General features: G+C 36.5%; 1 protein-coding gene across 2 annotated transcripts in view; it reads right to left on the bottom strand.

Annotated features, from left to right (window-relative positions):
• LOC121313289 (DEP domain-containing mTOR-interacting protein-like) overlaps positions 1-11,754 on the bottom strand; it is a 68,081-nt gene extending 56,327 nt beyond the window's left edge. For both annotated transcript variants that reach the window (XM_041245668.1, XM_041245669.1), the window contains exons 1-3: positions 11,624-11,754; positions 10,487-10,602; positions 322-500 (exon numbers count right to left, since the gene is read on the bottom strand). In XM_041245668.1, the coding sequence (XP_041101602.1) occupies positions 322-500; positions 10,487-10,572 (265 nt within the window). In that variant the 5' untranslated portion in view covers positions 10,573-10,602; positions 11,624-11,754. The remainder of the gene's footprint in view (positions 1-321; positions 501-10,486; positions 10,603-11,623) is intronic.
• Positions 11,755-12,770: the final 1,016 nt, after the last annotated feature.

Here is a 12,770-nt window from a genome sequence, read left to right as displayed (position 1 = left end):
GTGTATATCTTTGCTAGGGCAGTGTACAAGAGCTGTGTATTACACAGAACATGTAATCCAAGGCTATTTTATTAGAATACTGTATATTGAATGATAGTCTGTATGTACCTGTAGTGTATGTCACACATCTCAGTTACCACACTCACCTCAGCAGGACCTGTCTTGTAAATAAACAAGCTTAATTATGTGTATATTACAGTAATCCCCAGCTTTGCCTGTTTTGAATTAAACTTCCATCATTTCCTTTTTCAAATAGGTAATAAAACCAATCCTCCCCCAATATAATGATTCATCACCAAGATCACCCCAATAAAAACCTACCATGATGAATGATGCTCTGGTCCAATAGCTTTTGCATAAGCTTGATTGCAGTTTCTCTATCTGAAGCTTCCTTGTGATCGATCAGCCAGTCGATCAGTTCCTTAGCTACGAAGCAGTTGGGGTAGGTCCTGAGATGGTGTCGACGATCCTTGATCACTTTTTCTTCATGAAGTCGGAGTCTATTGAAAACAGGATGACAAAGAACAGCTTAAAAAGATCCAATTAGAGAATAAGTCACTTTCAAAAGAATCATCCTGTTTAATGCATGCTGGTGTGACAGAATATGCATCTGTCCTTTGGTTAATGTGTGAATTAACCAAATGTGAATTTGAAAAGAGCTTTGAAACAGACTTTAAAGTTATAAGTGTAAAAAGTTTCAGGGTGTTAACAATGAAAAGAAAAATACAGTTACATTATTTAAAAAGCTATAGCAACAAACAGGGATGTATAACGCTATATTTTTTTGGAATCCCGTTACTTTCTCTTTAATAATGCTTTCCTTAAAATTTGCCTTACTTTCCATTAAATGTGGCCATAGTGTTTCTTAACTAGCCTGTCCTGCAGTTAGTGTGTATGCTTTGATATTTTTTAAGAACATGAGAGAATCTGAGTTAAAGTTAGTGCTGGAACGAACACAGGATTTTTTTCAAAAAGTAATAAAATCCATTATATTGCTCAGAACGCAGACAGAGACCGCATAGCAGCAGGATGTGTAGGCCTTACTTTACCCCAGTGAATTAACTACAAAAGCAAAGGATGCCAAACAGCAGTTCAAGTTAAATGTTGTTTTGTTTATTCCCGAAATATGTGGCTTTTTGTTGCTGAACAAACAAACGAAAACTGAAATTGAACTTTTAACACTAAAATAAAAACAAACATTGAAATGGCGTTGTAAAATAAAAACAAACATTGAAATGGCGTTGCAAAATGAACGGAAAAAGACGTACTGTTTTAGTTCTTGTTTATTGCATTCCACATAACAGAAAGTCGCAACATAAAATATATAATATTTCTACTAAAAAGCACTACACAACATTTCCAAAAAGTTGTGCACTGTTTAAGCGAGGCATTTCAGAATGACATGCTTGACTTTTTTTTCTGTTCCATGAGTCTCTGACTCGCTGTAAAGCAGCACAATGCTTTTTTGACCTAGATCATGGCTTTGCATAGAGATCACTATGCGTACGCGCGCGCATAATCTGGTTTGTTAACTTTTTACTGCCTAAAACTTTTTAATAGAGGCTTGAGATGCTGTGCTGATCCTGTGTTTTTTTTTTTTCTATATATTCCATATATATATATATATATATATATATATATATATATATATATATATATATATATATATATATATATATATATCAGACAGACTTTTTTTGGTCATTAATAGCGAATACGAAAATCAGATTTTTGTATCTGTAAACAAAAATATTCTTTTGAATATTCAGATATTTGTCCCAACACTAGTTAAAGTAAATATTTACTGACTTGTTTTAGTAATAGGAAGTAAAGAAGAGATTGAATTGACAAGGCTGGACTTATTTATTACTGGATAAGAAGTAGGGTTAAACCTAACTTATCTGGTTGGTTTTGGTTTGAGAAAGTCTTAACTGCATCTGTATTCCAGAAACTATTGTTTTTTTTTTTTTAAATAATAACAATGCCAATGTCAGACAGAATGAAAACAAGCAGATGTAAGGAAGCTGGACACACTGAAAAATACTTCACTACTGACATATGTTTAAAAGTTTGCTTATGTTCTGAAGCCTTTAAGGTCTGTGTATAGTCAGCAGGGAGGAAAGTAACACGCTAATACAGAGATGTGTTTCAGCGTAGAGACTTAACTTTAATTTTTAAACACAAAACAAAAGTCACTTTCAGTCAGGCTTTTAAATTGGAGACTGGTACAGGCAGGCTCAAAGCAGCAGACCTTCTCTGTTTTGCTTAGCGCAATTCAGCGCTTAGCACTTGCAGAACATGTACCAATGCTCCTCTCCAGCCATTATTGCCTGAAGCTGTTTTAACACACGGCTGCTCCTGCAGACCTCCTACCACAACCCCATCAAGAGGCAGTTCTAAGAATTATCGAACTGGAAATGTTTCTGATCCCATATTGAATGTATGATACTGTCTTTTAGAGTGTTGTTGTTTTTAGTGATATGAATGCTGTCTGTTTTTGGTCATCTTGCCAGGCCACTTGTAAATGAAGCCTCAACCTCAATATTTTTTTTTCCTATTTAAAGAATAAACAAATACATATTGAATCCTGTCTGGCTAGTATTAAGAGTACAACAAATCAAATTGTAGGCTACTTATTTGGCTAATTGTAGTGAAAATTCATGGCTCCTGCACACATCTGGTGGCTCATTTATACAGAGGAAACATCACTGGTTCTGAGATTCACCTTTAAATGAACACATCATTTACAGGCCTGAAATTTCTGTTTAAATTGCTTTCATTAACACTTTTCAAAAAATATATAACAATAAAAAAACACCATTGAACTTAATTTAACAAAAATTAATTAAACATTTTATTAATACTAAAGCAAGTAGTTCTTAAATATTGGGAAAAGTAAAAGGGACCACATTGCTCAGAATGGATAAATCTTACGCTTCACACTTTACATTTATAAAGGTTGCTGCAGGGTGACTGCGATAGACTGAACTGCCTTTTAACAATATAGGGTCCACTGCTAGATGCCCTTAAAAAAAAACGAAATGCAATATTTCCTGTTTCGTAATCTGTTTTTAAACAGGTCTGAATTCTAATCCCGTATAGAGGCCTATTGACCAAATAAATAATGACACCAGTGAACATTTGGCAAGCCCCAAGGTTAGCAGGCTTTGTAGTCCATTTATGATTTACAAAATCAAAGGCCTTGTTGGGGTTCATAAAGAAGAACCCTGACAATAAAAATCACTGAAAAAATGACAGGGGTCGTTCTAAACTCTTTATTCTGGTTTTGGATCACAGATCTCATTTTAACTCGTGGATAGTTTAACCGTTTTTATAATATTCTTATTCATTCTACTGTAACATGAGACTTCAAAAAATATCATATTCAGGTTGTCATATAACACTGTTCAGCACAAACTGTGAACAAATAGTAACTTTAAAAAATATATATTACAAAGTACAGCATATGTCGCAGTATCTGTAACCTATGATACATTATGAATTTAAATTCTCCTCCTGTCGCTCTCTCCTGTCAGACGTCTCGTGGTGTCTCTAGAGACAGGCTGCAATTCAATGCATGTCTCTGTTCTGAGATTTACAGCTGACTCTGCTCTATACTAACGGCAACCAATAAACTGATTAACATAAAGGTCACTGACTTTTGGTCACACAGGTTTGCAGAGTCAGCATATAAAGTACTTAACTGGAATACAAAAAACAATAATTGTGAGTCATTAGCCTTTTGTAAGACAATACTTTTTAATGTTTCTGATTACTTAAAGCTACTTAGCAACTAAATCTGCACACCACCACTTAGAAGCGAACACTGCACTGGCTGAATATAGACTGGGGGCCTTCTCAAAGGCTCGTGTGGCTTGCCTGCATTGTGGCTCTCGCTAACATTATTCCAAAATTAGATGAACTTACTGTGTAAGTTTTATGTCAGTGCAAATAGTATTTCAGATGTATTAAACAGGGGAATTTTTATAGTTGGGTGCTGGGCATATGTTATACTGGGACGTGTTAAGCCAAATCAATGTTATAAGTGAGTGTCAAATACATTAATCACCAATGTATGTGTATTTATCATTTCAAGATAATGAGGGGTAGGTGTACTAAGATGGGCCAGCATAGCATTATACATGGCAAGAGTCGTGCAATATAGTTCAAATAATTAGCTGAGTTGTGGTTTGCTGCAGCAGAGGATACCAGAAGGATAACATCTATGAATGCATGGGTGCAACAATCACAACATTGTTTCATCATCCAGATCTATAAAAATAAATAAAAAATTACACACACATACATTTATAGTGCTCAATGTATAAAGCATTGCACTGAATTAACACTAATGTGTTTTAGGTAGGCTACACATTACATTATGAAAAAATATATACCATCTGTACAGTACACCTGCATAAACCATGCTGCATTTTAGCTTTTTATTATTATTATTATTATTAACTTGGCAGCCTAGACAATGAACACAGAACAGACCATGGTGCCGCACTGACAAGTTATGATACTTACAGGAGGACAGTCAATTCTCGTTAATACGAATTTCAAGGGACTAGCAACAGATTTTGCATTATACCACTAATTCATATTATCATGAGTAGCCTATAAGCCAAATGTATACTGTCAATTTTTATATGAGTTAGTCAGCAGTGCAGTGCTAAATTGTGCATAATTACAAACCATCTGCACATTAATAGAATAGTTGGGTTTCCTATTCCTATACAGATGCTCAGAATGAGCTGGAGGGGTTAGCGGCACATGTGTGCAGTCTATTGCTCCCTGGTTTTCTTTTCTTTTAGGGAAAAATAGGTATTTCGCTGTTCGCCTCAAAAGTGTATTGAGCACAACTGGCAATGCACAAGAAATGCCAGACTGGGAAATGCCAGCAACAATTGCGACTGTTTAAAACATTCTTTAAAAAGTCCTTAAAAAATTGATGCAATTTTTGTGAATTTACGCAGGAATGCCCATAACTACATAATTATAGTTATCTGAGGCTGAATCACAAAGAAAAACTGCTGCAGCAAAGCATTCCCTAAAAAGTCGCAAATAGCTCCTATTTTGTACATTTCACCCAAGACATCTGACTTGTTTGCAGTTGATTTGAGACTATTGAAACAGACGCAAACCTTTAGTAAACCTACCCCTGGATGCCTTAAAGCTTGCATAAGTCTTCAATGGGTATGTGGCAGTGAGAGGGTTACATATATCCCTGCTAACAATCACTGTGTGGCCATTCGCTAATTAGATAATTGAGTGTTAATTGGGGAATGGCCACATGGATAAAACGGGAGAGAAAAACACTTGTTTGGTGGTGGTGTTTGGAGTAGAGAAGTCAGTGAAGGTGATGCCCAGCCTGACTGCTGTGTTTCTAATGTATCCTTGTTGGTTTTTTTTTTTTTTTTTTTTAACTCTTTATTTTGGCCCTGGTGCCCTATTTGTTTGTTCATTGTTGTTTTGTCACCCTGTGGAATTAATTAACATGTGCTCTAGCACTTAAACTGCAGCTTTGCAGCCTCTCAGTCTCCTTCCTGATGGTAACAGCTTGGGCTGTGATGCTATCCTGTCACAGGGTACAATTTCAAAAGTGCTTAAAAAAATAAAAAATACATATTTCCATAGAAACTTTCTACAAATGTAGGTTACATTCTAATTAGCTAGTGTGTACTCAGAAAAATTTACAATTAATGGAGTAATATCCCATGTGGCTCTGTAAACAACTCCACTCTAAATGATACATAATGCTCATTATTAAAATGTCTTGCATGGTCATGATCCGTAAGTAGTTCCTTCATAAAATGAAATCAGAATGCTGTATTTCAATGCCCGAATCATTCTCTCTTATCTGGTCTCGGCTGGGTGATGTGAGTTCTTATTGATTTGTGTTTGCTGGTGCTGCATCTCAAGGAGAGAAGAAAGCCACCACCTTCTAGAAGAAAGAGACAGACAATTATAATCCAGGTGCAATGTTGTTTAATGTTTTTAAAATCCAATGGCTTGACGGCAAAACAACAGTAAATAATAACAATGGCAATGAAGCAATACAGCGGCGTGTATTGCTTATTTGTAATCCGTGGGTTTGCCCCGAAATAATAACAGTCCTGTTTCAGTTCACCCACACGTAACACATACACAAACACAAACACCAGTCCACAGTGCGTGCTCGAGTGCTTGAGGTGAATACAATTATTTAGTGCAAACAAAAGTGCAGTGTTGTTGATCCGGGTTTAGTGCTGGCCTCTGGCAACAGCTCAGGATCATGTTAACCGTCCAAATAATTACAAACAGTATTATTAACGACAAACAAAAAACAAACAAAACACTCACATTTCACAACACAGGTTCGCCTTCTGGCCATTTAGTATAACCATTCACAAAGGAACAGATCACATCACTACGTCCCCTTTTTATAATGTCACCCATGACCCCTTGGTCAACAAGCACATCCGCTCTTCCAATCCGCTGATGCCATGCTGGTTCCCTTCCAGGTCACTGAGTTTGTGTACTGTAGCTCTGTCCCCTTTCTAGATGGCCGACACCTAACCCCGGGAATAAACTGTCATGCCATTTAGTCCAGGGTACTCTATTCCCTTTACAGAGCACCCTCGCAGGTCTAACACCAAGAATCATTCGATCTCTGTCATAGCCATGTACAAAGCCCCTGCGTAAACTAGTATGCGTCAATGAAAGATCAATTTATGGAGTTGTGGATACAAAAGCATGTGCAACTGCCTTACAACAGAGAAGTGGCAGTTATACTGATAAATCAAACGTTAAATAAGCGTGTTATTGTTAACAAATGGGTAGTACTGAGGACCGATCTTTAAGTCTTACAGTTTATCTCATCTTAAATTGTAACTTCGGTCTTGATATTGTAATTTATTTTTATTTTTTTAATTTAGAGAATGCAGCTCTGGGCAGCTTACAGGCAAGACAACAGGGATCGTTGGTGTGCGGTGAGCCGAGGTCTAAGGCCTAAGACCTACAAAAGCTTTTATTTTTATTTTTAAACATAATACATTTAAAATATAATAATAATTTTTTTCAAATCACCCAACCTCCAAAAAAAGAAAAGGACACACAGCTTGTGCCTCCTTTGACACCTTGCCTCACCTCCCTTGGGATGCGTGCCCCATAGTTTGAAAACTGATGTCCTAGACCATTTAAATACACTGGTTTGCAATATAGAAAGAAAGTTAAAAATGTGGAAGACATGGCTTTGCAATGCACAGATTTAGTTTAAATTGGATTACATTTATAACATAAAAAAATGCTTCAAATTAGTTATTTATATAGATATTCACATTACCTGATTTTTCTGTGGCAAATGCATTGCTATGTAAAATGCTGTTATTATGTCTTTTTGACCCCTAAAAGATACTACAAAAAACACTGTGTAACAATATTTCTTAACAGACAAATAAATGCTATTTGAAATGTGCTATAACACCTTAGGTTTCTGTATATTATAAATATAACCCATGCACTTAAAAATGATGCCTCTGCATTCTTTGCAGTACAGACTGCATTGACACGCCCTCCTGACAGTCATGGTAGTGACAGATGTGTTTTTAGGGCAGGGTGTAGCGTTCAATTTAATTCAATTTAAAATCACAATCTAGCTTGGAGTGAATTTTCCCTTTGAAAAGTTGCACTTCAGCTATGCGCTCCAGTGACAGTGACACATCTTTTATTTTTTTTAATTCTGAAAGATAAAGTCAGTAGAGTGCAAAAAACCCAAGATGGTTACAGGGCAGAAAATGTAGTCGAATTTGGTGCGTTAAAAAGCATCTTTATACATTTAAAAGCTTTTTTGTTGTTGTTGTTGTTGTTGTTGTTGTTGTTTTTTAATTTCAGATATGTTTAAGTTAAGTAAAAACTATTGATAATAACCTATTTGGGGTTTTGGTTGTTGAAGTCTAAAAATACTGTAGTGTTTAACACTGGGAAAGGCGCGTGTGTGCGGTAAGAAAGGAGATGAGGCAATGTCTGTTTTTGTTTTATGGCACCAGGGGGTACCGTTTTTTTTTTTTTCTCTGCTCAGTTGCTTTGGTGTTGGTAAGCGCCGTTTGATATTCTGGCGCTTACAAGCACCGTTTGGCCAATGGATAGCTCTGTAGTCTCTAGGGGCAACTTGCACGCCGCACTGCTTGGTTCGACGCCGCCCTCGCGCTGCATGCTGTCGGTCTGGCTGTACGCTCTCCATCTGGATACGTGTCCGTCCTGCACTGCCCGCTGTCAATCTAGATACGTGCCTGCCCTGAACTGCCGTCTGTCCATCTGGATACTCTCCCGCCCTAGGCTGCCCGCTGTCCATCTGGATACGTGCCCACCCTAAACTGCCCGCTGTCGGCTTGGCTGCTCACTTGGTCCCAGTCTGCTTACACACACCTCGGCTTGCATGCTACTCTGGCTCTCGCTCTCAGGCTTCACAAGGCTTCATCTGCTCGCTCGGCCTTAGCATCTTCTCTGCTGTCTTCTATGCTCTCTCCCAGCTTCACGCTGCTTCTCTCCAGAGTCTGCTTCGCAGTCTTCTGCTCTCTCTCCTGGCTTCACGCTGCTTCTCTCCAGCATCTGCTTAACCATCTTCTGCTCTCACTCCCGGCTTCATGCTGCTTCTCTCCAGCGTCTACTTCGCTGTTTTCTGCTCTCTCTCCCAGTTCCACGCTGCTTCTTTCCAGCGTCTGCTTCGCCATCTTCTGAGCTCTTTTCCAGCTTCACGCTGCTTCTCTCCAGCGTCTCCTTTGCCATCTTCTGCGCTCTCTCCCGGCTTCAAGCTGCTTCTCTCCAGCGTCTGCTTTGTCATCTTCTGCGCTCTCTCCCGGCTTTGCGCTGCTTCTTTCCAGCATCTGCTTCGCCGTCTTCTGTGCTCTCTCCCGGCTTCAAGCTGCTTTCTTTAACTTACCAAATTGCCTGACGGTACAATATGTCTGACCATGCTATTTAAAGTTGTCAGAGGTTTTGCTTTGCTTTTCTATTTTCATCCCTGTTCACCAAAACTGGACACGCTCAAGGTATAATACTAGCCCTCACTATTGAGGGTTTGTTCCCATTATGAACATGAAATATATTTTATAATGTATTAACTTCAATATATTATCATATATTTCATAAGGTATTGTAATATTTTTAATATATTTAAGTGTGTTGTAATATATTTAATATATTTCGCCATATACAAATTATTGCCATTTTCATATATTTTAGTTTTGAAAAATATATTGTGAAATATAAGGTCATATATATAACACAATATATTTTTACATATAATTATATATGTACTTTATATACAGAAAAATATACTAATACATATGTTGTAATATATTGTTAAATATATGCAGATGTCTATATGCATATGTATAACTATAGCTATACTTACAATATCCTGAAAAATATATTGTGAAATATATATACACGTATACCCAGGAATGAGAGACTTAAAGTCTACAATGCTGTTTATTCACAAACAGAGCGCAACCAACACACAACAACTTATCATGTAGAAACATCCACTCTGGCTCTACTAACTACAGGAGAGAGCCCCTCCCCCACGCCTGCAGACTCCACTGCTGCCCGGTACATCACATAAATCCAGGAGTAACACTCAATAACACACAACACTTCCCAATAAAAAGCATCCTTTGCGCCTCTATATGCAAATGATCTACTGGTTGCTGTTACTGATAACTGTTTTTGTTTTCATCATATATTTTAATCTATCAGCCAAGAACAACATGTACAGGGAATTAAGGCACACAAATTGGGATAAGGCATAAAACCGAGGTCCTACTGTAAGTGACTCTGCAGCAGCAGTTGTTGAGGCATAGTTCACCCCCTAGTCTCTGTAAGTCGCTTTGGATAAAAGCATCTGCTGAAATTATTATATTATTAATATAATAATAATAATAATAATAATAATAATAATAATAATAATAATAATAATAAATTGAAGGTAAGAAATTAAATTACTTGTCAACGATGTCTACCCTCATTCCGTTTCAAGGCTGCTCTCTAAGTCTGGCAGAACAATGTGTAAAATATATTCATAAAATACAAAACTATGAATTGTCTTAATATATACGGTTTTAATGATAAAGTATAATCTAGATTTGTTAAAATTATGTCACTGCAGAAATAACATTTTGTATATCTTTATATTGCGTACATTTAAAATATATTTCAACATTTTCTACAGTTATTTTATAGATTTTGGAATAAGTAATAAATATAAATATATTAAGTATACCCCACTTTCATAAGGGTATTTAACGCCTATTTTTTCAATGTCAAATGTTGGACACTAGGCAGCAAAGGGTAAATTATCTGTGTGAATATGAAGCTAATTAACTGAACAACAACAGATCCCTCTAGGAATCCTATTTCTTACAAAAAAATAATACCCTGGGGAAGAACGTGTGCAATGTAATAAGACGTGTACCGCACTAATCTAGCACAGTGCCCCTCCTACCGTAACTGCTCCCCAGTGATCAGAACCTCAGCCATGCGCTCCAGCTCAGCAGCCTTCTTCTGCATGGTGTTACCGATGCCTTCCATGTCTAGAGTAGTGCAGTCCCCAAAATGAATCTGAACAGAACAAGTAAAAATACCAACTGTTAATATGTGATCCCCTAGTTCTAACCTCGGCAGATGCGTGCAGTCGTCTTGTACTACAACAAATGCGTGCACGCGTCGAAACTCGTTGGTTTTAAAAAGGCTGAATGATTCCTATTAATAGACCAATGCAGTTTCCTCTTTTGCATCTAAACCTCAACTCATCTACTATATAACAGTTTTGCTGTTAAAAAAGAAAAAAAACCTGGGTAATGCGTTTAGCTATCTCATTTGACGGATTACATGTGTATAAACTATTAAGAAATTAGTTCAAATTACAATGCAATACCAAAACCAATATTTTTAAAACAGAATGTTCTGAAATCACTGAAAATTACATTCGTTTTGTATAGTAAATGCATTATTCACAACGTTTTATTTTAACTAGAAAGTTTAAAACTCACCTTATTATTATTATTATTATTATTATTATTATTATTATTATTATTATTATTATTATTATTTATTTATTTATTTATTTATTTATTTTATTTTTTTCAGCGACGTGCTTGCCCTGGTATGGAAGTACTACATACATACTTACATACAGTCCACAATAAATATGCTAGCACAAATGTGTTAAATCCCAGGTCACAGGATGTAGTCAATCTATTGTCATCAGTAATGAACTTCGTATGTGTAAGACGCAAGTCTCCACAATGAAATACTGATAGGATTTTGCACGATTACATTTTTTCTCTGCAATTCAACCAGTTTGCTGTGCAGCCTGTCTCGTGCAGCGATGATCAGACTGTACTGTTTTCCCGAGTTCACGCACGTAATTCTTCTTGTAATTTACAACGATGTTACAAATGTTACTTTTTTATATCTCTCTTGTCTTATGCCATTTAAAATACTTTGTTTACAACCAAAAGTGTTTTAGTTTTTATAATCATCCCGTTGCATTTTACAACACTGACAGATCGCCTCTGTGTGTGTGTGTATTCAATTACATTACACAGAAGTCACTTTGCTTTACTAGTAACTACTGTACCTTCTTTTTCTTCAGTTCTGTAAAAAGAAACAGCTGGACTTGTCAATCCGTTTTGCCATAGCTATGCTTCTGTCTGGGTTTGTTTACCAAGTCACACCGCTTCAATCAGCAGCAACGTGAACCTAGTGTACCGAGCCACCCCCTCTTATGGGAGCTAGCGTCATTGGGGGAGTTGGACGAAGGCGGGGCTCGAATATTGATTCCAGAAAAAAGCAGTGTAAAGCAATACTGTACAATTTACCCCGCCTAGCAAATTCAGTAGCATATCAGATTAATGCACAGTACTATACACAATGTATATACTGTATATACTTTTTTTTCAGCACCTCATATTATTTAAATGTATTTTAAAGAACGTTTTGAAACTAAATGCTACTATCTTCCCCAGTGATATATAATATTATTTGTGGATTCTTTTTTTTCTGTACAGAAATTTTAACCAACAGCTGTGTTGTCGCTGAGGCTTTTAAATGCCATTTATATACAATTAGTGTTAAGGACTTCACAATGGTGTCCTCACATATCATGCACTGTGTAATTAAAAAGTAGCCCAACTGTAGGATAAATCATGTTATTGACTATTGTGTTGAAAATACTGCATTCAGCTGTTTGTAATATTACCGCAACAAAGGGCCACATTAATCAATAAGGGCTCATCTATGACCTGTGAATTGCTCTAAATTGAATGATATGTTTCCACAACATCAAGTGTCCAGCCATCTTGTAACCATCCTGTGACATTCAAAATGGCAATACTAAATAAAAGACATAAAAATCAACAAAATGAAAGCATTGACACCATAGAATGTACATCTGTCTCTGGCACGTGTGACTGCAATGGTAAAATAATAAAAATGCTTAGTCACTGTGGGTGGAAGTTAAAGTTTATCTTCCCCCACAGCATGGAGATGAGAACAACAACACTGACAACTAAAGAATCAAGAATGGATATAATTGTTTGTGCTTAGATACATTTTTAATTAAATGATAACAAAAAAGGTAGCAAATGACAGACAAATATACCATTCAGTTTGTAAAAGTACATTTAGTTGGATTCATTTTATCATTGTAGTAAATGAATGTTTAATACAAAATAAATACAGTACTATAAAGAGAGGATATGCCATTAACATTCATGAAATTAATG

This window comes from Polyodon spathula, chromosome 3, assembly GCF_017654505.1.
Source record: "Polyodon spathula isolate WHYD16114869_AA chromosome 3, ASM1765450v1, whole genome shotgun sequence".
Classification (NCBI taxonomy): Eukaryota; Metazoa; Chordata; class Actinopteri; order Acipenseriformes; family Polyodontidae; genus Polyodon; species Polyodon spathula.
The sequence above is the reverse complement of the archived record's forward strand: the minus strand, read 5'-3'. Positions and strand labels throughout refer to the sequence as shown.